At 46.3% G+C, this 24499-nt stretch overlaps 2 protein-coding genes across 2 annotated transcripts in view; one reads left to right on the top strand and one right to left on the bottom strand.

Moving 5' to 3' along the window:
• Positions 1–24499, bottom strand: part of LOC122626307 (low-density lipoprotein receptor-related protein 1B) — a 57577-nt gene that overhangs the window by 4621 nt on the left and 28457 nt on the right. The window contains exons 2-18 of the mRNA XM_043806549.1: positions 16490–16603; positions 13599–13724; positions 13409–13531; positions 12861–13112; positions 12484–12798; positions 11797–12173; positions 10834–11579; positions 9708–10775; positions 7863–9621; positions 7507–7802; positions 7084–7439; positions 6758–7026; positions 4588–6702; positions 3765–4434; positions 1612–3649; positions 882–1268; positions 3–816 (exon numbers count right to left, since the gene is read on the bottom strand). Of these exons, the coding sequence (XP_043662484.1) occupies positions 3–816; positions 882–1268; positions 1612–3649; positions 3765–4434; positions 4588–6702; positions 6758–7026; positions 7084–7439; positions 7507–7802; positions 7863–9621; positions 9708–10775; positions 10834–11579; positions 11797–12173; positions 12484–12798; positions 12861–13112; positions 13409–13531; positions 13599–13724; positions 16490–16603 (11825 nt within the window). The remainder of the gene's footprint in view (positions 1–2; positions 817–881; positions 1269–1611; positions 3650–3764; positions 4435–4587; positions 6703–6757; positions 7027–7083; positions 7440–7506; positions 7803–7862; positions 9622–9707; positions 10776–10833; positions 11580–11796; positions 12174–12483; positions 12799–12860; positions 13113–13408; positions 13532–13598; positions 13725–16489; positions 16604–24499) is intronic.
• LOC122611515 (protein nemuri) lies at positions 17544–18272 on the top strand. Its single transcript, XM_043784691.1, has one exon. The coding sequence runs from the start codon at positions 17544–17546 to the stop codon at positions 18270–18272; it is 729 nt and encodes a 242-aa protein (XP_043640626.1).

The following is a 24499-nucleotide window of genomic DNA, read 5'->3' on the forward strand; positions in this document are numbered from 1 at the left end:
ACATTAAATGCAGTAAGCTCCTTGAGATCACGGCGTACCCTTACTCCCGTACCCTCCACATGCGGTGTAGCTATCTTCATGGTGTGAACCTTGCCGTGGTGCGAGTCAATCCAGAAGAGCAGCGTGTCCTTAGGCCTAATCAGTATGTCGAAGACGTCTATCTTGAGGCTGTCCGTCTGAAAGAAGCCAACTATGGTGGTGCCCTCCTGCTTGGCAGGGAGAATAAATCGGAACTCCTGCTCCGAAGCCAGCAAGAGGATCTGATCCGGTCCAGATGCTAGGCAGGTTGCATTCTTCTCCGGCCCCTTGTGATAGCCATCCGTGCACTTACAATTGAAGTGGCCTGCCTTCTTTTCAATGCAAATTTGAGAACAGCTTCCGAATCCGCAAACAGGTGGCTGGCAGTTCATCTCATCAGATCCATCTACGCAGTTGTACTGCCCATCGCATCGAAACGCTTTCGAGATACAGTCGTCGTTTTCGCATTGGAATTGATCGTGTCGACATTTGGGCAGCGCCGCACACACAGCATCAGATTCATCCTCGTTCTCCCCACAATCATTGACGCCGTCGCAAAGCGCCGAGTTGCGGATACACAGCTGGCTGCGGCACTTGAAGGCGTTTGCGTGGCAGTGAGTTTTGGCACAAGTCTCCAAGCTTTCGTCACTGCCGTCCAAACAGTCATCCCAGCCATCGCACTTCCAGCGGGACATTATGCACTTTCCGTTTCCGCAGCTAAAGTGATCCGAATGACAAGTGCAGTTCACCTCGTCAGACCCATCCGGGCAGTCATCATCGCCATCGCATTTGTATTGCCTGAATTAAGGAACTTATAAATAAGTACATATATTTATTTTCGGAAACTAGTCCTGATCACTCACTTGTTAATACACGTGTTAAAGGCGGCGCACTTGAACTGATTCTCCTTGCAGGTGATATTGCAGTTGATCTCATCACTGTTGTCGTCGCAGTGGATCTCTCCATCGCAGCGATAGTTGTGCTTGATGCACTTGCCCGTTCCGCAGCGAAACTCGCTCTCCGAGCAGTTGCGCATCTGGCAGTTCAGCTCGTCACTTCCATCACCGCAGTCGTTCTCGTAGTCGCAGCGCCAACGTCCGGGAATGCACTTGGAATTGTTGCACTTAAAGTAGGTTGGATCACAGGTGGCCTTAGAGCTGAAGCAGCTTTCTGGTTCGTCTTCGCCATTGGGACAATCGTGGTCATCATCGCAGCGCCAAGCCAGTGGAATACATCGACCCGAATCGCATCTAAAAACAAAAGGCACTCGTTACCTAAAGAAATTTATGTTCACATACATCTAAGTTCGACCAAGTCGAAACGCGATACTCGACTGTTGCGACTGTTACCTAGCTGAAGTAAGTTTGGATATGGAAAAAATAAATCGCAAAATTGAATTGACTTTTAGTTTCTGAAATGTAATGGACTTGGCTAGTAATCGTGGTTAAGAATTTTTTACATTATAGGTACGGAATCGCGATCTTCTATCTGTTACTTCTATTCAAGGAGCTAGGTTTATAGCAAGCGGCATGAAAGCCTAGCGACTATGGTCGCTAAAACAAAAAGTAAAAGTACATTCAAAATCATACTCACTGGAAATCATTAGGCCCGCAAGAAACATTATCACAGTTAGCCTCGTCGGACTTGTCCGGGCAATCGATGTCCCCATCGCACACCCACACGAAGGGCATGCACCGGTTGTTGCCGCATTGGAACTGATCCCTCTTGCAGACGAGCGGCGTGCACGCGGACTCATCTTCTCCGCCCGGACAGTCCCTAACACCATCGCATCGCTTTACGTTGTCCACGCAGAACGCACTCGAATTAGCCGTCGCTCCGCACTTCATATGGTTGTCGAAACAGGTGAACTTGTCGCAATTAAGTTCATCAGTGCCATCTCCACACTGGTTGATGCCGTCACAAAGGTTCGATGGGTGGGTGCACTTCTTGTTGGCACACTGGTATTGTCCTGGCTCACAGTGAAAGGGAGGACAGGTCTCCGGCTCATCGCTGCCATCGCCACAATCGTCCTGTGTATCACAGCGCCAGTAAAAGGGAATGCACTTGTAGGTGTTAACGCACTCGAAATGAGCTGCCGTACAATTAGCCCGACAAGTCCGTCCATCGTCCGCCAAGATAAAGTTTGTGGGACACATGCACTTGTAGTACGGTTCCTCCGGCGACAGAACGCACAGAGTGGAACAGTTGGCAGCCAGGCAGGGATTCCCGCTCATGGGCTGCTGCTGTCTGTAGGGATGAAAGACGCGTAGGTCCATCGGTCGATGGATTGTGGTAATCAAAGTGGTGCAGTTTTGCCCATTAAATATACTGCAGTACTCAATGGACTTGGTCTCCCAATCGGACCAGTAGATGCGACCCTCCCACACGGCAATAGCAAAGATGTGGTGCAGATTCAACGCTGGATTAATGCTCCTTGCCAGTAGCAATCGCGTATGATTTCCGTCCAAATCACTCACCGAGATCGTATCTTCCCTGGCATCGCCCCAAAACAACTGCTGCGTCTCAAAGCTAATGGTCAGGGCGTTTGGCCAACCCAAACCGTCGCGAATAATCATCTTTGGATTGGAGCCATCCATGCCAGCCTTGCCAATGTGCGGACTGTCCCCCCAATCTGACCAGAAGATTTGCTGCTGATATGGATGCAGGGCAATGCCACGCGGTTCCCGTAAATACTCGTTGATTAGGACCTTCCGGTACTTTCCATCAAGCTGGGACACCTCTATTGTATCTAATCCCTTATCGCACCAGTACAAATTTTTGGCCACCCAATCCACGGCTAAGCCATCCGGGTTCTTAAGCATAGCTTGATGCAATGTTTGCGTTTTATTTTCCTTGGGACAGTGTCGTTTGATGGTGCCCACGGTGCTGGTGACATCAGACCAGTACAGGCACTGGCTATCCCAGTCGTAGTCCAGGGCCACTGCATTGGAAAGTTCGTTGATCAATATGCTGCCATTGCCCGTCATGTCGACCTGACGGATATAATAACGGTTCGAAAAGATCAGCTCCATGGACACGTTGCTGGTGGCCTTGCAGGTGTGGTGGTCAACCAAAGCATAACCGTTCGCGCACAAACACTTGTATGATCCATAAGTGTTAACACAGGTCTGAGAACACGGCTGCTGCTCATGGCACTCATCGATGTCCGTGCAGAGATGCGGACTCTCGGGAAGAACCTTGTAACCCGATCGACAATGACATTGGTAACCAACCACCTTGTCCTCGCACTCGTGCTCGCATATATCTGGAATGAGACATTCATTTACATTGCACAGCTCTTCGTCCGAGAAGTCGGCGCAATCGTTCCTTCGATCACACAACAAATCAGCATGGATGCATGCTCCATTCTTGCAGCGGAAATCATCGGTGCCATTGCATCCACGAGTGTGGGCACATAGACTGCTGGCCTCATCGGATCCATCGCTGCAATCCGGTTTGCCATCGCACGTCAGGTTCTTGAATATGCAGGCGCCATCTTGACACTGGTGCATCAACGTACCGCCTGGACAGGAGAGGGGCTGAAAGGCTGGCACACAGCCTTCATACTCATCGTCTCCTCCGGGGCAGTCCTCATCGCCATCGCACACATAATGAGAGTCGATACAGAGCCCTGCCGATTAAAAGTTGGTGTCACTTTTAATTAATTGTGTAATACAAGTGTACTCACAGTACAAAAAATGATTGGTTTAGTATGGTAGACCGAAATAAAAAGAATCCTAACTTACCACTGGTGCAGAGGTGGGCTGGTGGCGGACAGTCCGGAATGTGAGCGACGCCTCCGCATTGGGGTCCTTCGTCCTCGCTGCCCTCGTCCCCAAGGCCACTGGGGCAGTCCTTTTCACCGTCGCACACCCACTTCTGAGGAATGCAGCGACCGGAGCTCTTGCACTGGAACAAGTGCGGTCTGCAAGGCCGACTCGGGCACTGCGGCCCCTCATCCGAGCCGTCTTCGCAGTCACTCTTCCCGTCACATTGCCAACTGGCTGGAATGCACGTTTTATCGCAGGCGAACTGATTGTGCCTGCACTCGAAGCGGCAATTAATCTCATCACTTCCATCTGTACAGTCCTTTTCACCATCGCAGTGCCAGGAGCCGGCAATGCAGTTCCCAGCAGCACAGCGGAACTGCCCGGGATCGCAGCTTACACTGGTGTGGTTGGCGCAGTCCACCTCATCCGTGCCATCTGGACAGTCTGGATCGCCGTCGCAGCGCCATCTGGGCATAATGCAAATAGTGCTGTTTCCGCAGTGCACAAACGACATGTCGTCCACCTCGCAGGGAATCGGAGCACACATCTTTTCGTCGCTGAAGTCGCGACAGTCCTTTAAGCTGTCGCAGAGGAACTTGCGAGGAATGCACTCTCCACTTCCGCAGCGGAACGTGTCCGGCATTTCCTAAACAACGAAGTTTAGAATATTTTCATTTGAAATCTTAGTGCGTCAGACGAACGGAACTTTGCTATTCAGTTTCGTATTACATTGCAAAAATTATTGCATGAAACTCCTGAATAAAAGATAAAGTAAAGTTAATGTTTTGCATCTACTCACCCTGGTGTGGTTATTGGATTGATGCGCGTCTATCTCTTCCGACTGGCATTTGCAGAGCAAGGGGGTCTCATCACTTCCATCGCCACACTGCTGTTCCCCGTCGCACTTGTGCTCTTTCGGAATGCACCGATGGTTTTGGCACATAAAGTGCGTCTCAGGACACTGGCGGAAGATGCAGTAGCTGCGGAACTCGTCCGATCCATCTGCGCAATGGGTCACATTATCGCAGGTAAGCTCCAAAGGAATGCATTCGCCGGAACGGCAATTGTACTGCGATAAGCCACAGCTTGTGTTCACTGGAGCAATGCAACGACGACCATCGGGAGCCAAAACTCCCTGTGTGCATTGGCAGGTAGCTTGACCACTCTTGTTTAGGATACACACGTCCTCGCACTGACCATTGAGTATCTTGCACTGATTCGCATCGCAGTTGATGCTGGTGTTCTGCACTGCCACAATACCCATTGGCCGCGTCACGTGTTCTCGCAGAAAGAGCACATCCGTGCCGGTGTACTTGTTTGCTCGAACCACAGCATGAAGTACCCAGTCCGTCCAGAAGAGAAGATCCCCATAGACAGCCATTGCAAAAGCGTGCTTGGGCGTGGAGTGGGCTAACACCACGCGATTGCTGCCATCATAGTTCGTCCGCTCAATTTTGTCCAGCCGGGCGTCCGCCCAGTATAGCTTCTGCTGCTCCAGGTCCAAAGTCAGCGCATTAGGCATTTTGATATCCGTCTTTATGATCACCTCTGTTCCATATCCCGTAAGGTATGATCTCTGAATGCAGGGCGAACCCTCGTTCCAGTTGGTCCAGTATATCATGCCCAGACAGGGCTCTACTGCAATGCCACGCGGCTTGTCATTCTCCCGTAGACTAAGCACTTTCTTGACGTGAATTTGGTTTAGATCAGCATGTTCAGAGAGATGCCGCAGCTCAACACTTCGGATAGTCGCATTATTATTCGAGGTCCAGAAAAGCTGCTCGTTGACAATATCATAGGCCAAGCCTTCCACTCGCTGTTGTTGCTCCAACAGGACGCGCTGGCCGGTGCCATTAAAATGCACCTGATTTATGGTGCTGAGCTGTACATCCGAATAGTACACCAACTGTTCCTCGTAGTTATAGGTGATGGCAATTACGTTTCTCATCAAGCTGGTATTAGAAATCATTTGAACAGGCCAGTTTTTATTAGCATGGTCGGTCATGTGGATGCTCTCAATATTGCTTCGATAGCTAAACAGCAGGAAGTTTTCGTATGGCTCACAGCTGGAGCCATCTGAAGCCAGACGGCTATGGGCACAGGCACAAACGGCACTGGTTCCGTTAAACAGGCAGAGCTGATCGCAGGCTCCGTTACTCTGGGCACAGGGATTGCTTCCCCGCTGAAGGTGCTTGGAGTATATTTTCAGATCCCTAATGGCATCCTGCTCCGTCCTCAGGACGACCTTTGACTGACTTAGATTTGCCAGAGGAGCCACCCGGATTATTCCCTCGTTGTACTTGTTTTCGGCCCAATAAAGATAGTCACCCATCTTGGCCAGAGCCACGGGATTGTTCAGGCTTTCATTCATCAGCTGCTCCCGAAGATTTCCATCGTAGTCCACCTTCATAAGAGCATCCGGATATCGCTCACACCAATACACCTTGGTGGCTTCTATGTCAAGAACCAGACTCCCAACCGCCCAATTGGCTCGTGTTTGATTAACTAAAACAAACGGCTGACTTCCATCCAATCCGACACGCCCTATGTGTTGTTGGGTAACATAGAAAAGCAGACCCTGTAGTGGATCCACTGCCAGAACAGTAGGTTTTTCCAAGTTGGAGACCACCACATATCGATGACTGCCATCCAAACGAGCGACCTCGATGATATTCCGCTTTGTGTCGCTCCAGTAGATGTTTCCAGCCACCCAGTCGATGGCAATGCCACCCAGCCAGTCCTGCTGCTTGTATCCCACCAGGTTAAGGGCCTCTAAAATAGTTTCCCTGTGGGTTCCGTCGCGTTTCACGCGAGAGATACTACCCAGTTCGTTGTCGCCCCAGTATAATGTATCTGTTAGGGCAAGGTAGTCAATGAAGCTCGCCGAGCTTACGCGGGAAATGGGTACCAAAGCCTGAAACATCGATTTTGTCAAATTTCATTTTCCAAAGATCAAACGGTTATATTACCGGAGAAGGCGTATCGAACTGCTCCGATGGGTCGATCATTTCCACGCCCTGCAACACATCGATGGAGTAGAAAATAAATTCCGCCCGCGGAACACAACCGATTGGGTTGTTTGGCTCAACATCGTAACCAAGCGCACAGCGGCAGACGTGTTCCGTGGACGAAGTTGACAAGCATAGCTGCTGGCAGCCACCGCGATAGGCCCACTCGGCACAGGTATTTGAGCCCGTCTGGGCATCGGCATAAAACATCTTTATGCTTTGAATAGTCTCTATAAAGGAAGTAAATAAGATAAAAGATCTATATTTTAGTTTTAGCATTCGCTTACTTGTATTGACTCTGAGATAGGACATGTTGGAGCAGGCTTCCTTCTCGCATTGCATGATTACACTCTGAATATTCTCCGGAAAATACAGCGTTCCATTGTAGACAGTTAGAGAACTGATCGATGTAATAGAACTGGCAACCAGTACTTTACGCGTCTCGTTTCTTGGAATGTCGTAATAGGCGATACCTGAATTGTCATATGCATAGTACAACCGCTGAGAGTCGAAATCCATTGTCAAACTTTGAAGAGTGTTCTCGTGCTGATAGATCAACAAACGACTTGAACCATCGAGATTAGACTGCTCCAACTGAGACATACTTCCATCGGAGGCAGAGTGTATCCAATACATTTTACCACTGCAGTAATAAAATGATAGTGTCATGAACAGTACACTGTTTGTAGACTAAAGAGAAGATCACTTACTTGGCAGGATCCAGGACAATGCTGTCCACCATATTAAGATCCTCGTGAATAAGAGTCACGAATTCGCCCTTAAGGTTACTAGCCAGAATATTGCATTTGATCTGCCCAGAGGAGAAGTACATGTTCCGGGCAATCCAGTCAACTGCAAAGCCATGGGGTTTCTCAATGTTGGTGTTAATTATGGGCTCTATAAGGCCGTTTGAGATGCCAGCGCTTGAGATCTCATTCTGCTGGATATCCGACCAGAAAATGCGACTTTCATCTACAAGGAAATCAATGCGTTGTGGAGCGACCAACTGTAAACTTTAAAAGTTAATACATATTCTTCAAAGTGTATAGTTAAATGCTACATTTACCCTTGGAGACTGCCGAATCGTTGGTATGGTGTGGTGATTGGGCTGATGCAAATCAATACCCCGAATCTCGTCCCCCATGACAAACAGAAGAACCTGCTCATTGGGAACACAATTACGTTCATTGGCTGGATCTAGGCGCATTACATGAGGACACTCGCACTTAAAGGTTCCCCTCCCACTCAAGAGGCAAAGATGGGAGCATCCTCCGTTGTTCTCGCCACAGGGATTCCGATCCCAGGGCTGTCGACTAGAGTGCAGTACCTGAATGCCAAAGGGCTGAGACTGGGTGCGCTGCAACACCTGTACATCGCTTCCATTCCACTTGTTGGCACGTATAACCGATGTGGTTCGCCAATCCGTCCAGTACACGTAGTTCTCGAACACCGAAATGGCGAATGGGTGAGAGAGAATTTCTTTGTTGCGCAGTACTACATGATGCTCGGACCCGTCATACATGGTACTACTAATCGAGTCCGACTTGGCATCCACCCAATACACTCTTTTTTGGGTGTAATCCAGGGTTAAGCCATTGGGCCATCCTGCACTTAACTGCCAGCTGGTGGAGATCATGCGTCTTCCATCGCCCGACATGCTGGCCCGCTCAATTCTTGGCGAGTTATCATCCCAATCCGTCCAAAAGAGAAGACCCTCCCTTGGATCCAAGGCTATGGCTCGTGGGCTCTCCATGTTTCCAGCGATCAGGGTTCGACGGAAGCTTCCATTCAGTTTTGCCACCTCGATTTGGTCAAGATTTGAGTCGATCCAGTATAGGTTTTTCCCCACCCAATCAACGGCTAATCCCTCGGTAGTAGAGAGTCCGGAGTGAATAACGGCTTCTACATTTCTCAAACTCTCGCCCACCAGTTGACCCCTATAAATCTTGTCGTCTATCACATCCGTCCAGTATATCTCAACGTTGGATTCGTTATTGTACAAAAAATCAAGAGCAATAATATTCCTCAGGGAACTGTAAAAGTTGCCCATGTTTAATGTCTTTAGGTTAATGCCTTTGATGTCCTGCCTGTTGGTGAAGATAACGTATGGCTCATCCGGAGCGGTGCTTTTGCATGTGAACCGATCAAAGCCCAAATCGAATCCATCCAAGCAACGGCAATCATAACCCTTACCGCTACTTTCGCAAACCTGTGAACAAGTATCCCAGTGATCGCAGGCGTGCTGCATGCTGCAGCGCTTTCCGTTTGGCTGCAAGTATAGGTGGTCTGGACAGGAGCATATATATCCCTCCGGAGTGTTATGGCAACGATGGGAGCACTCGTGTCCCCGATCACACAGCTTATCCGCGCATAGAAAGCCCTCGTCCGTGGTATCCTCGCAATCGTTCTTTCCATCACACAGCTGATCCACTGTTACACACAGCTTGGAGAAGCCACACAGCCGATCTGGGTGCTCGCAAATCACCGTCTCGTTCATATCAAATCGACTGGCATTGATATGCGTGCAGTTAAACTCATCCGTCTTGTCAAAACAGTGCGGGATGCCATCGCAGCGCAGAAAGTTCGGAATGCACTCAAATGGATCCATGCAAGCGAACTCGAGGGGACCACACTCGCTGAGCTCTTTCCACCCAGTCATCGGATGGTTATCGCTCTTGGTCTGATTACAATTAGCCTCATCGCTAAAGTCCACGCAGTCGTGGATACCATCGCACATGTGCATCTCACCATAGCATCCAATGGGCCGGCAATACTTCTCGCCGGGCTCGCACTCCTGATCACATTCCATCTCGTCGGCATTGTTTCTAGAAAATAGAAGCAAGATATTTATTTATTATAAACTGTCATTGACACTGCCCACTGTCCACAGACTAGGCCAGGAAGAACCTACCCACAGTTATCAACGCCGTCGCAGACATCGGCAAACTGGCGACACCGGCCGTTGCTACAGTCGAATTCCGGGCATTTACTGGCGAAGATAATTTCCGACGTCTCATCGGAATCATCATCTGGGCCACAGTCAACCACTCCGTCATTTACCCACGTTAGTTGAATGCACCGCCCACTCTTGTGGCAAGTAAACTCGTTGCTATTGCAGGTGTTCTGGTGGCAATTGGCCTGATCCGTTCCGTCCGAGCAGTAGGGAATGGTGCTACACAGCAGCGATCGCTGATAGCAGCGACCATTGCAAACAAAGTTATGGGTTTTATCACAGATATTGACGTTGCAAGGTCCCTTCGGATCAGAGCTCTCGTCAGTGCCATCCTCACAGTCCTCGAAGCCGTCGCACATGTCCTTGCTGTCGAGACATTGTCGCGTGCTGCGACACATGTAACCGGAAGTGCAATTAGGACGAATGGGGGAGGGAGCCAGTTGGGGAATGCAGTGGCTTCCAGTGCCGTTAAGTGTGAACCCATCGGGACAGCGGCATATAGCGCCTTTTGGTGTGTTCAAACACATGCCCGGGCACTTAGATTGCGCACAAGCACTTGGAGTTTGGGGGAGTGGCTGTGTAGCAGGATCAAAGATCCGCAGATCTGCAGCTCTACCAGTTCTCTGTAAGTGCACTGTTGAGCTAAATGTGATTGATAGATTGGCCTGATGCACATGAAATCGCCAAATAGTAGAGTTCTTGTTGTCTGCCCAAAATATATGTCCATGGATCTGCACAATCGAGTACGGATGAAACTGGTCCGACTTGAATAGCACCTCCCTCCCAGTGCCATCCAGCTTCATGAGCTCAATAGTGCTCAGTCGGATATCGCACCAGTAAAGCTCCTTTGTGCGTCGATCCACGTCAAGGCTGCGGGGCCATTGCATAGGCATCGCGATGGTGCCCTTAGCCAGCAACTCCTTATGCGTACCATCCATCCAGGCGCTGTAGATGCCGGCTTCGCAGGATTGCGACTCCCATTGCGTCCAGTAGAGCAGTCCGGTCGTGGGGTCAAGTTCCAGGGACCTTGAACATAGGAGTCGAATTGGAGAACGATGATTGTATTCGGTCTCTTTAAACTTACATGGCATCACAGTCAGTGTTGAATGTCAGCACTTTGCTCAAATTTTGCAGGGGAGCGACCTGCATTCTTTTGTGGTTGGACCAGTACAGGTGATCGTTGATCCAATCGAAGGCCACGGCGTGCACCCTTTTAAGACCTTGGGTTAGCAGTCGAGAGACACTACCATTAAGCGATTGACTCCGAATGCTGCACGAGGGTTCACCGTTTCCGAAGGGACTCGCACCCGAATCGGCGACCACATAGAAAACCGCTTTGCCTCGCACATTTACATCAATTGCCAGTGTTTTCGATACATTGTATACCGGCACCATTACATCCGGCGGCTCGCCGATCTGCTCCAGCTCCTGAACTCGCTGGGTGTCGAGCGGTATGCCACTGATCCTAGCTAGATGCTTGTCGCTGTACACGAGAAACTTGTCAACGACGGAGAGAAGGCAGGTCGTTTGATTGCGCAATTTATAGCCGGCGGTGCACAGACACTTGGCGCTGGCGAATCCCTTCGTCCATTGCGGCACACAGATCTGGTTGCAACCGGCGTTGTTATCTCGGCACGGATGAGCCACCTCGGGCTGCTTTTGGCGGTGGAAAATTCTTAAATTGGCATCACGGCTGACATTCGAATGGAGGATGTGCGCTTTGAGCGTGAATTTGTCCAGGGCTACGATAGCCGTGTCCATCCAGGCCGCCAAATAAATCGAGTTCTCAAAAACTTCCACGGCATGAATGGTTTTCAATGGCACTGGGGACTACAAAACGAGATACAGAAATAATCAGCTGCAAAATGTAATGTATGCTAGTCCGAAAGCTATTATTGAGAATACCCAAAACAGCTTTTTAAATATATATGATATGATTACAGTAATTTATTCTATTTAAAATTATTTATTGTTCAAATAAGCGTAACTTAAATTACTTCAATGTGTTTCAATAATTTTTTGGAAATATTTGCATCATAATACTCACATCAAGTGGCCTTTTAAGGGTCCAACGGTTCCGACCCTCGTAGTCCACTCGGTTCACCTCATCCTTATAGATGTCAATCCAGTACACCAACTCGTTTGCCAAGTCCAATGTGACGCTGCTCGGGTGATAAACTTGGTCGGTGACCAAAACAGTTCGATTGCTGCCGTCGAGCAGCGAACGCGACAAACTGGGCGTCCAATCCGTGTAAAACATAAAGCCCTTGGTGGGGTCCAAAGCCAGCGATGACAGCGGGTCCACCTGCTGCAGTATCACCCGGCAGTATGTCATCGCATTGGTGCACAGATAGACCAGGCCGTCGTCCTCGCTAACCAAATACCAATTACCCGACAGCCAGTCCAGCCGAAGCTCAGTGAAAACTATAAGGGAACAATGGAGCCAAATGTAGTTTCCTAGGCTTGCAGGCTTGGTTTTCTTTGAATTGAAACCACGATAATTCGTTATTTTAAAAGGATATAGTTTAAGATTTACATATAATACGCGAAATTGATTTGCAAGATTTACTATTGTTGGGAAAACAGTATAGAACACCTAGTTTGGATAGAAAGCTATAGTTGTTTACTCGTATGATTCCCGATAAACGAATGCAAGTGGGCAATGAATTCTACTTTTGAACCGGAATACCCTGTGCAAGGACCCACATCGGGGTCAAGATAAACGGTCACTCACATTGTTGCGGCGAGACAAACGAGGAGAAGGGCAGTGTCCAGTTAACCCGGGCGTCATCGACGCGCTGGCACCGCATTTGCAGTTCGGGCCAGCTGAAGAGCAGGGAGCAGAGGGTGCGATTCCGGTGCCACACCTCGAAGGCGTGCACGAAACGAAGGGGTTGCGAGAGCAGTAGTTCCTCCTCACTTCCACTTCCACCGCCATCCCTATCACTATCCTTTGCCCCCGGGGCACCGATGACTTCGCCATTCGTTCCAATGCTCTGTACGCCGTCCCGCGAAAGAAAAATCAGCGTGGCCGGCTCCGTTGGTGGCACTATAAATTGAGAGGGATTAGCCGGATGTGTATCTGCTTTGGCGTGCTTTTGTGGCCCTTACCATTGATGGCCCGGCAGCGACCTCCCTTGGTCTTCGCATAGCCGGAGACGCAGGAGCACTCGTAAGAGCCCGGCGTATTGCGGCACAACTGGTCACAGGTGCCCGGCTCGGAGCACTCGTCGTAGTCCACGCAGCGGGTGGAGTTCGACGACTCTGGCACCTGATCCTTGGGGCAGTAGCAGCGTGCCCCTTGCGGGGTCAGTTTGCAGTTGAAGCTGCAGTTCAGTGCTGCACACGCAGCGTCCTGTTTATCTATTCAGAAGTGGACATTATCGTTATGAGATTGTTTGAAAAAGGGTTTATAAGACCACGAAGTGGTGTGTACCGGATAAGAAATCAAAATAAACAAATATTGAAAAGCAGTTACGAATTTGTAATTTGTAGAATTGCTAAAAACAACAACGCCGTATAGTTAAATATCGAACAACTTAGGTTGGACCAACACGCCATTATCTAGTACATATTTAGGGACTTTAGGAACAGGATGTTGTACTACGATTGTGTTGGCTTGGGCAGCCCAATTAGCCGAATCGATCGGCTGCACTTACCACATTGCAGCTCATCGTTATCACAGTCCCAGCGGCCGTCGCAGAAGCGGGACAACTCCAGGCAGTCGCCGTTGCGGCACTGGCCCTCGAAAGCGCGGCACTTGGGCGTAGCGCCATTCGGACCTGGTCGGGAGGCAAAAGAGGCGGTGGTCAGTGGGTGGTGGCGTGGCCAGGCCCGCGGCTTACTTACAGTTCAGTTCGTCGGATGTGTCGCCCTTGCCGCAGTCGAACTCCCCGTCGCAGATCCAATTGTTCGGGATGCAGTGGCGGCTCGCCCCGCACCGAAACTGCCCCTCGTTGCACTTGGGCGCTTCGGCTGGAAAACGGATGAGAACCAAGCTGAGTACACTCCTCCCGTACAATAACAATAAGCGAAATGAAGATTTATGGCGGGGTTTGTTAGTGGTCTTGGAGCTGGTTGCTCGTTGGTCCGCATTTTGGCCAACAAAAAGTTGCTTCTGCTGTTGTTCGTACAAATCGCTGAATTATTTCGCGAGATATCGTAAATAACACGCAAACAAGGGCAGTCGTGGCCAACTTTTGCCAGATATAAAACTTTGAACTCCCGCTTTAAGTGGAAAACCCTAGAAATAACAGTATAGTCCTGGCACTTATAATTGGAAAGGGTTGGGCGAGCCAAACGAAAAGTGTCATCAATGTGGTTATCGGGCTTAAGGTGTAGGTGTATCCCCAAGAAATCGGGGAAATATTAGACCGCACGAAACAGAAATCGTAAAACGGGAAAATGTCTCCAAAGAACCATCAGTTAACACACCTAGTCGTATTCCATGGGAACACATACATACATCAAAGGGAAGCAGATTAGTTTGGCGACCATCTGGTGGCTTTCTGAAATGGAGAATACCCCTAGTATCCCCGGGCTCCCTGTTCCTTTCAAAGTCATTACCCAATTAGCTCGGCTTTTATTAAAGCCAGTGAGTTTTATTCTTATTTTAGGGGGTGACAATGTCCAACCCTCACAAGACCTCGAAAAAATAACTGTGACAAATACGCTTCGCTAAATGGCACGTTAATTTTTCGAGTTGACTTCGCATCCAGTTAGTTGAACTCCCCGTGGCACTTGAAAATGTTTAACAATTGGTCGCCAACATAATTTTTGACCATTTTCGAGAACCCGGGTTGATTAAATAAACGCCGGGCTCCAGTTTGCGCTACTCTCACCCTCCAATTTCGCTGGTGGTCAGCATCCCACGGCTCCGTCTCCACGACTCCCTGGATAAAAATTCTGGTCCTGGTTTCGTTTTCGCCCGCTTACTCCTTGCTCTCTGGGTTCAGGGAAAAATAAAAAATTTAAACTTTCCTCTGGACCCGGTGACTGCATGCCCTTGGGCTTATTACGTATTATATCCGTGTTGCCTTCCGCCAGCGCCATGCAAATTGCCACACGAACACCCGAATAGCCGGATACGGGAATACGGAAGCACGGAAGCACGGCAGACGGAGACATGGACACGTCCAATGGATGTCTCTGGAGTTTAACCTCTTGGCAAGCAAAATATTTTTGGCCGTTCCCATGTGTTGCCAATGTGGCTTTTATGGTTATAGTCGCGTACGTCGGTCGCCATCCGTCCACCCATCCCCCATCTTCCGAATCACCCATGCCACCCGTTCGCTGTCAAGGCATTGTCATGGCTGCCTTTGATTTGGACCACCATTGCGGGGAGAATACAACGCGTTATTTGAATTCTTCTTTGCACACATCCCCTTATTTGTGTCAAACAATTTGCATCTCTGAAATGCTCACAAGGAGCACAAATGTATGACTCTAGGAAAGCAGGAAAATATTATAATATTGTTCGTAATGTCTGCTGTATGGAAACATTCCATTTGCAGTCAAATGGGGAAGGAGACCTCGTAAAAACTGATACACTCGAAAATGGCGAATACATAAGTATGAGCAAAACACGATTGGACAGAAAAGTGAAAGATAGGTCAATAGGTTAAAATGGCAAGAAAGTGGTTAAACTCGATTTACATTTACCTTCGTCGTTCGAACTTCAGTTACCAATTTAAAAGCAATGTCAAATTCAGTAGAGTCTCCATTTCTTCTCCATCTACAAAATGACTCCCTCATTTCAAAGTAGCAAATAAAATATTGCCAATGCTTAGATACTCACAGTTGTTAAATCCCAAGGGTCCATTTAAGTCAAGCCCCATTTATAAGTTCAGTATAAATTTAAATGCAATTTATTTGGGCCGAGGATCTGAGGGAACTTTTTTGTCGCTAGTGTAACGAGGCCAGTTTAAATGCAATATATCAAGAGGCTTATATATATGACAACACTTTATAACTCAGTGTGTTGCTGTGTGTGTGTGCCTGTATGTCTGCATTCAGTTCAGTTGTGTTTAATTGAAATTGCGCGAACGGCAGGAGGGGCAGTACATACGGAAAGAGGCGGGGGAAGGGGCGGGGCTGGGAAGTTGGGCATGTAGATGACAACGATGTGCCGGGCACATTTATTATAATCTGTTGCATTAATATTTGCCGACAATTTGTCGTCTCAGTTGTCGTTCTCTCCCGGCTGCAGTGCCACAAAAATTAAATTAAAAATGCCAGAAGAACTCTGCGACCCAGCAGCAATTGTTGCAGTTCGCAGTGGTCATTGAGTTGAAAAAAGGAGATAAAAATGTCTACACATTAATTTTAGTCTTGTGGCTTTTCCTAGTGGATAAGTATCAGCCCTCGAGAAAATTAAGGACAAGCGCTTTAATTTTCCACTGACAGTCAACCAGAGTTGGCTTTTATGGACCATGACAACTGGGCTTTCAATTTACGGATTTCTCGGCCCAAAAATGGTCCGACAACTAATTGCATTTGCTGCGGGCAGCTGGTGAATATTCCGGTGCTTTCGACCATCTATTTGCGGTGGATTTTTAGGCCCGCCCACCTGTCATTAGGACGGAGACACGGCGGGGTATAGCCGAAAAAGCGTTCCGACCAAACAGCCAAACCAATAATAAAGCAATCACCGCCTGCTAATGTCCCCAGCGGGAGTTGACATCACATGTGGGGGATTCCGGGCGGGCGTACAGTGATCGAGGGACATATTGAATACTCACCGCACTCGCTGCCCTCATCGGACATGTCCGGACAATCGGCCTTGGAGTCGCATTTCCATCGCATCGGTATGCAGAATCCATCGTTGCATGTGAAGTACGAGGCTGGACAAGGACCTGCAATGGGATAGATGACGGAATAATGGTCACTCAGGATGGAAAGGAAGACCGAGGAAGTGGAGGCAGCCATTCAATCATTTGAGTCTCTGCCACAGTTTGCATACTAATGAATGCAAGGAGGTGTGTGCGAACGAAACCATTATGCTAATCACAAATAGAGCCATTGTAGTCACTGAGGTATTTATCCCAACACTAGGAATTAACTAAAGTGGCCAACCTGTTCTTAAATGATATCTTAAGTGCGAAATAAATATTCAGATCGATGGCCAGGCTAGATAAATATATGAAATATTACGCAATTTCATTATTTGGAAAACAAATTCTATCCTTCGATTTCAGCGCTCTTCATCTTATCCAATGCAGCCGACAACGCACACTCACCTAAATTATTCCCGAATAATAATATTCTCCTTCACTTGATCCACAGCTGCGACCAAAAGATTGCCAAATTATTTTTCCATTTAATATGCACAGTGGCGACGTGTTAACGCCACCTTGCCAAACACCACCACCACCCACCGAAAAGCCCGATGCTGTTCCATTCTCTTTGCCGAAAATGCCAGATAATTTCAATGTTTATGCAGTTGTTGTAGGCCAGTACGTGCCTACAATTAAACATTAACAACGGAGCTACATTGCTGGAAGCCAAATGCCGATGTACGTGACTCAGGAACAGTGCATCATTAGGCTGGCCGAAGCTGTTTCTAGCATTCCGTAAACAATAAAAAAGTAATTTAAATTTGCTTAGCGCATAAACAAGAGGGTGTCGGAAATGGCCCAGCTTCCTTGTGACAGCATTTTCGGATCCAGAAGACCCACTTTCCCAAGTCAAACAAAAAGCATTCGACTCGTTTACTCAGCCGCCCAAAAGCTGAACTCTGGATCCCCATAAAAGCCATGTCCGGGACAGTGCAGCAACATAACGCATCCAACAGCCATGTCATTGAAGTGGCTCTTGTTCGTCGCCCTGGTGGCGCTGCTCAGCATTGGAACAGGTTCCCTGGCCCAGCCAAGGAGGTCCACCATCCGGGCCAGACCCGGAGCTCTGGAGCAGCAGATTCGCCTCCAGCGCTTGAATGCCAAATACTATGCCATTCAGCAGGACGAGGAGGATGGCGATGACATCCTCGAGCATGAAGAAGACCTGGCCGACGATAGTGAGGACGGGGAGGGAGATGATATCAACGATGGAGAGGAGGAGGAAGGCAAAAACACCGAAGCTGAAAAGGAAAACAAAAAACTGGATACCAAAAAGGTGACCGCTAACAGCACACCCGCCAAGCCAGAGACTGAAGTCAAGAACCAGTTGGAGAGGGAGGAGGAGTCCATCGATGAGCTGCAGGACCTGGAGGAACCCGAGGACGAAGTCGAGGAGGAGCTTGAGCAGGAAATCGGCCTCCCACGCGCTGAACCGCGTAATCGCCGGCGCGGGGGCAGGCGAAACGGCAAGGGCGGACGAAGGGGGCGTGGCAAAAGCAACCGCAGGAGGGGAAACCGCAGGTGCGGCGGCAAGGGAAAGCGCGGCCGTCGTGGCCAACGGAGACGCTTGCCTTCAAAGCGCAGCGGCAACAAACGAAGAACGGATTCCAAAACAAAGCGACAGGGTCAGAAGAACAAAACAGCCGCCAACAAGGAAGCTGTTTCGCCATCAAACAAGGTGGCCTAAAGCGGTAAATACTCCCATCTTAAAACTCATTTAAACAGCAGCGAAAATCTTAATAAATAAACCACAATCAAATGTATCGCGTATTCTTTAGAGTAAAAGGGTATATTCGATTCGTTGAAAAGTATGAAACAGGCAGAAGGAACCGTTTCTAGCCACATAAAGTATATATCGGGATCGATAGCCGACACGATCTGGCCATGTCCGGCTGTCAGTATGTCCGTCCGTATGTTAGTCTTTCTGTCCGTACGAACGTCTAGATCTCAGGAAGGATAAAAGCTAGAACGTTGAGATAAAGCCTGCATTCCAGAGACTTAGGCGCAGCGCAAGTTGGTTCCTGATGTTGCCAAGCCGACACTTTTGAAAATTGTTTTTATTTATTTCTTACCAATTTCTATCGGTATAACGAAAGCACCCACAACCCACCAATAAGTGTCACGGCCAATCTTTTGAAGTCTTAAATTTTTTTTCAGTTTATTATTTTTTTTCCAAAATTCTATTGATATGCAGGAAAAATTTACAAATTTCTCGTTCACACTTCCACTAGCTGAGTAACTGGTATATGATAGTTGGGAACCTCGACTATAGCGTTCTCTTTTGTTGTCGTATAATATCTAGTTCCAAAGGATTTAGGCCAAAAGAACTATACTATACAAGAATCTATTAAAAATTAGTGAGGAAGCTGGACTGAAAGAGAGATCACTGAACCAGGTGCCTACTGTCGAAGAACAGATATCGTTTCATTCCTCAGAGACAACGAAACACTAAAGTCCCACCGAAGCAGACTTAACCGATGTCTGCCCAACATAATTCCTATAAGAAGATTCCAAATAAGGAACTTTAACCTTCTTATTAACTATAACATAAAATAGTTATAATTTGTACAGCTAATTGATATAAGGTAAGCATCAGATTCCCATTCGGTTATAGTCATTTATGTTTTCTGATTCTTTATGAATATTAATAAAAAATAAATTAAACAAAAAATAACTGAGCCATGAAATTTGTTTCCTATACAAGTTTAGCCCACTAAATAATAGATTCATTTCAAACAAATGCTGCAGGATGTGTTTTGCAGCTCAACGTAGTAAAAGAGCTTAACAGAAACGAATTGCAAATATTGCTGGAAATATCCCTCGGAATAAACTTTATTGTAGCATACTTTTTGGAGCAAATACTCACGTATTTCGCCAGAGAAAGTTTTTATCGCGAACTCATACACAGGTGTGTGTGCTAGGTAGCAACCGCAAGTCATAAATTTCGTAGCTATTACGCTTTTGTTATAGTGATTTTTTATGTATTTATGCTGGTATGCTCGCATGACCCCATAAATTATAGAGCGCTGCAATTTCGTTTAGCGGTTTTTGCACTGTTCAAAATTAGTTTTACGCCTCTCTTTGATTTAGTTCCCATGGAGGTTTAGTGCTTGCGCCACATAAAATCAAAATAAGGGATTCGCAGTAAGGGGTGCAGTTGGTGAGCCAGCTCCAACTCCAAATCTGGGATGCACTCAATTTCAGAATGTTTTCCCTTCAGCTTATCTTTTGTCTGGCTGGATTGGCCACTGGGTTCGTTTACCTGACAGCGTCGTCATGCCAATCGTTTGTTTAAGGATGTTCCGCAGAAAGTTCTTTTTAAGTCAATTGGAATTGGTCGCAGAGGATTCGAGAAATTAGGAGTTTTTAGGTAGTTCATTAAAAAGAGAAAGATAAGTAAAATACAAGGGCCGGAATTACTTGCGATTCAAATAGAAAAGTCGAAACACGTCAAGTGTTAGACTCTTTAAAAAATGACAGTCGTCTCTTCTTTTCTCCGAAAGTAAGTTTTTAATTTAGAATAGAATTTTCAACTATAAATATTTTACTAAGTGATTACACCTTAAGCTAAAATTAAGTGAGCAGGAAGTCCAATAATTAAAGATAACTTTATTGCCTTGCTTCACTCCCTTGCAATTTTTGAGAAATTCCTTTTGAGAACATTGAAGGACGTTATCCTGTGTTTGCTCTGTCTACCCGGTCTACCTGTAGCCAATTTCGAGTTGCTCTTATCTGTCTGAACTGCTGTTGGCAGTTGGTCAGCACAATGGGATGGGCATGTGCTCCTCCGCTTGGTTGAGTGGGTGGCTGGTGAGTCCTGTCTCTGTTTCAGGTCCCGTCCCTTCTGCCAGCCAGCGTCTGTTAGCCAACGACTGCCTGCCACTGACATTTGCCAAATCAAATAGAAATTTTAATTGACTCTTGGCTGGCAGACGTGCCAACGCTTTAGTTTCCGACTCGGTTCCTCCTTTTTGTAGCAGGCTCTTAAACCAGAAGCGGATCTTTAACGCAGCCCCATTACTTTACCCTTAAAGCCTTTGTCCTAGCTATTTGCTCTGATTTTGAGCGACCCGACCTCTGCCCTGAATCTCCGCTTGTTTTTCCATCAGCAGGAAAACGGGTTAAGCGCCTTTTGGGCTCGAAGGGAAATTTGCATCTGTCGCTGCTGCGAATTATGTGGGCGCACACGGAAAACAGAAACTTTCGGATTCAGGACTCGGATCCAGTTCAGCACCACTCCTCCACCTCCTGATCTGCTCCTCCCTGTTTGTCAACAACTTTGCGCGCACCTATTACTGCTGGATCAAAGGCGATATTTGTCGCGTGTGGTATAAGTTCTTTGTATAGCAGCCACCACCTTCTGACTATAATAAAAATATACATTTTTACAAAAAATAGGTTTATTTATAATTACTTATATTTCACCTTCAGCTGCACAGTCAATAAGATTGGTTCTAATGGTAAGATGGCATATGCATACTTTGTGTTTTTTTTTAATGTTCCATTCTGAAAAAACTAATACGTTTAGAACCCCTTGGAAAATACAGATTAAACCTTCGAATAAAGTTCAACCCTAGTATCAAAGATGGAGTATCAGTTAGTCGTGACCGTTAAGTATGGAAAGCCATCTTGTTTTTTGTACTTGTTTTTGTTTGCTTTTTGGGTCAAAAAGATATGTGTTTGTGCGCGTTGGCTGTCTGTGTGTAACATAGTTTTTCACTTAATTAGCGCGCTGAATGACGCGTTGACAGTTGGCAGGAGTACGTGCCACGCCTGAGGGGCATGCCACACACAACTTTCCGTGATTGTTGTTGTCTCTTGTTGTCTGCGGGAGCGGCAGTTGTCAGCTGAGAAATGTGCCACAGATTTTGAGGATTGTGTGCTGCCTGAACCTCCAACTGCTGAGAGGTAGCTCTCATTATTAAGGACAACTGATGTTTATTACGGAAATCGTATGGCGAACTTATTTTTTTAATTGAATTTAAATGATATTTGAGTAAATATTTAAGTAGAGCTGGATAGTTAAAACATAAAAAAGCAAGCTCGGATCATTATACAAATATGTATTATGGCGAGGATTTTTTTGAATAGAAAAAGACATTACTTCCCAAAGCAAGAGAATATTTCGGTGGATTGGGCTGAAGAAATTTACCACAAACTTAACGATTGAATGCTTAAATTTACTCTGAGCCATCCCTCATTCGGAATGGAGCCATTGAATATCGTTTACATTTTCACTGCCGGCAGCCGACGAATTTCCGTTGTCGGCTCGTGCAATTTGCAGTTCACACATTACTTTTATGTCTGCCACCTCCCGTCTCGCATCTGTCAGCTCTTCATCCTCTTACTCCTTTAGTGAAAATTCGCACAACGCTGAGAAGATGCCTTTTTAATGTCACAACATTTTTCCTTTACTTTTAATGAGCAGCATCAAGGCAGCGAATTTTTCCATTTAAAAATCACAGCTTTTACAAGCATTAAATACGACACAAGATGAGTACACAAAAAACATAAAGATTTAAAAAAAAATTATTGCAGAAGATAACAATTATTTTAAGCCTATAGTTCTTTTATTAATTGAAGTAGGTATTAATTAAGGTAAAAGATGAAAATACTGAGAAGTATGTATGTATGTGTTTCAAGCTAGTAATTCTCGTTATAGTCGATTTACTCGACCTTTAAATAGCAACTAATCAGCTAGTAGGATTGCTGGGTTTTGCCATATCTGCTGTCTGCTGTATGAAGATTTTAGTAGCGATTCTAGTAATTCATAACGTTGCCGCGCCCGCAAATCGCAAAAGGCTGTCACTCCCACAGTTTTTAAATTTGTTTTGATTTCTTTAATTATATTTTTTCTGCCAACTTCTATCGATAGACTAAAAGAATTTTTAAATTTCCAGGTGTATTCGATAGTCGAGGAAAACGATTATAGCGCCCTCTGTTGTTTTATAATATGAGCTTCCTCTGGCATAAAAATCATGAGAAAGGTAACAAAGAGAGATGCGGGCGGTGCAGATTTCCGGTTGCCCATGGCCTAAAGCAAGCCGTGGAGCCCGCAGGAAGCAGGAAGCCGGAGCTGCATCCTGTGGGGTTCCCCCGGTGCGGTGCCGGTCAGCATCTGGCAGTACATACAAATTCGGCGGCTTCCGTTGGCATTTCAACTTCCTTGTACTGCGGTCTCAATTTTCATTTATATCGACAGCGAAATCTGATGTAATATCCTCGCATGCTCCACTCCATGTCCCTATGAATAATTTAATGCACTGGAGTGCGCATAATGAGCGTGATTGACATAAATGTACTTTAAATTCATGCGGGAAATGGTTCCGAATTGGGATAGTAAAGGGGGCAGATTTTGTAGGATATAACAGACCAAACAACACCAACTGCCTTTTAATTTATAAAAACCAAAAAAGTATATATACTTCATTATATATCAATAAAAAAAACTTGATTTTTTTTTGGGAACCAACATTGTGATAGGAAAAACCAGTTTATTATTTGCTAACCAATCTATTTTGATTTCGTCTAGTTGTTCTCTTTTGGTCCTAATTTTTTCAGAATGGCTTGCCGGCATCACTGCATGTTTGAGTAGGGTGGTAGTGGGCGGTGGAAATAGGGATTGCTTTGGGCCAGATAGCTGTGTCCGGCTTCGGCTTGTTTGCCTTGGACATTGGACTTTGCCGGCGTTTTTGGTTTCGGTTTGCTCGCTCGGTTTGTTGTCTGTGGTCGTATGTTTTCGGCACTTAAATCGAGTTTATTACGTGCTTTCTATTTGGCCAAATGGAGAAAATGGGGCCTGAGAGCACTACTAAAAGCCAAATCACTTCGAAGCAATAAGTAAAATAAAACTTTAACCCTATCTTTACTTCAACTGCACCAGCGTTTTGTTGTGTCTGTGACCACGAAAACTTGTAAATGAGTGTTTCGTTTATTAAATTGAATTGTTTTTGGGAAGCTCAAAAATACACAAGAACTTCTTCCATCGACAAAGTTTTGTAAGCAGATATGAGGTGGAAAGAATAGGGGATTACGATATAAGACATCTGAAGTGCACTTGCACATCAGAATGTGCACATCTACCTGAATATTTAGAGCATTTTGCATAAAATTGATAAGCTAAACTATTTACCTTATACAAGACCATTCAACCCCTTTTGCACCCTTTGCCGAAAATTGAGATATAATTTTGCATCTGGATGGACCATAAAAAGTTGCAGCATCATCAACGCTTGTCGAGGGACCAAAATGCAGAAACGGCGAGAAGGAAATCCTGCAAAAGGGCTGAAAAACTTTCTCTTTGCAGTTGAGGAAAAACTTTGTAGCAAATATTTGAATAAGCTACCCTCTGCTTTCTTTTTGCACTCGCACTACCAATTTTTCTTGCATTTATTGCTATGTTTTTCGGTTGCCTAGGGCCAAACTTTTATTAATGAGCCAAAAGTTGTGAAGAAATGGAGCTAAGGAAAGAATGAGGCCTTCAACGCCTCATATATGTTCTTATAAGCTAAATCTGTTTTCAGCAAACTTACAATTTAGAAAAAATTCAATTTAAATTCTTTTCATGAGTATATTCGTTGAGTCTTGGGTGGTATGATTTAATACATTTATTTCCATAAATTTAATAACTTTAGATCAGTAGTGTATTACATTGAATAGCATGCAAAACTATAAAAAAAAAATTGATAGACAATGCAAACTTTTCCATTGCAGCATAATTTTGCCAGTCTGAAAACTTTACCCTTCCATCGATCCATGTTGTGTTCAAGTTTCGGGTTAGGAGTTGAGTCAATACCTTAAAGCACTTGATGCCTTTTAATGCTTTCCACCGGCTGCACCATCATCATTGCCATTGTGGTTCGGTCCTCTGGTCGTTTTCAATCTCCCTCTGGATGTTGGAAATTTCCATCATAA

The sequence above is a fragment of the Drosophila teissieri genome, chromosome 2L (genome assembly GCF_016746235.2).
Source record: "Drosophila teissieri strain GT53w chromosome 2L, Prin_Dtei_1.1, whole genome shotgun sequence".
In the NCBI taxonomy this organism is placed as follows: domain Eukaryota; kingdom Metazoa; phylum Arthropoda; class Insecta; order Diptera; family Drosophilidae; genus Drosophila; species Drosophila teissieri.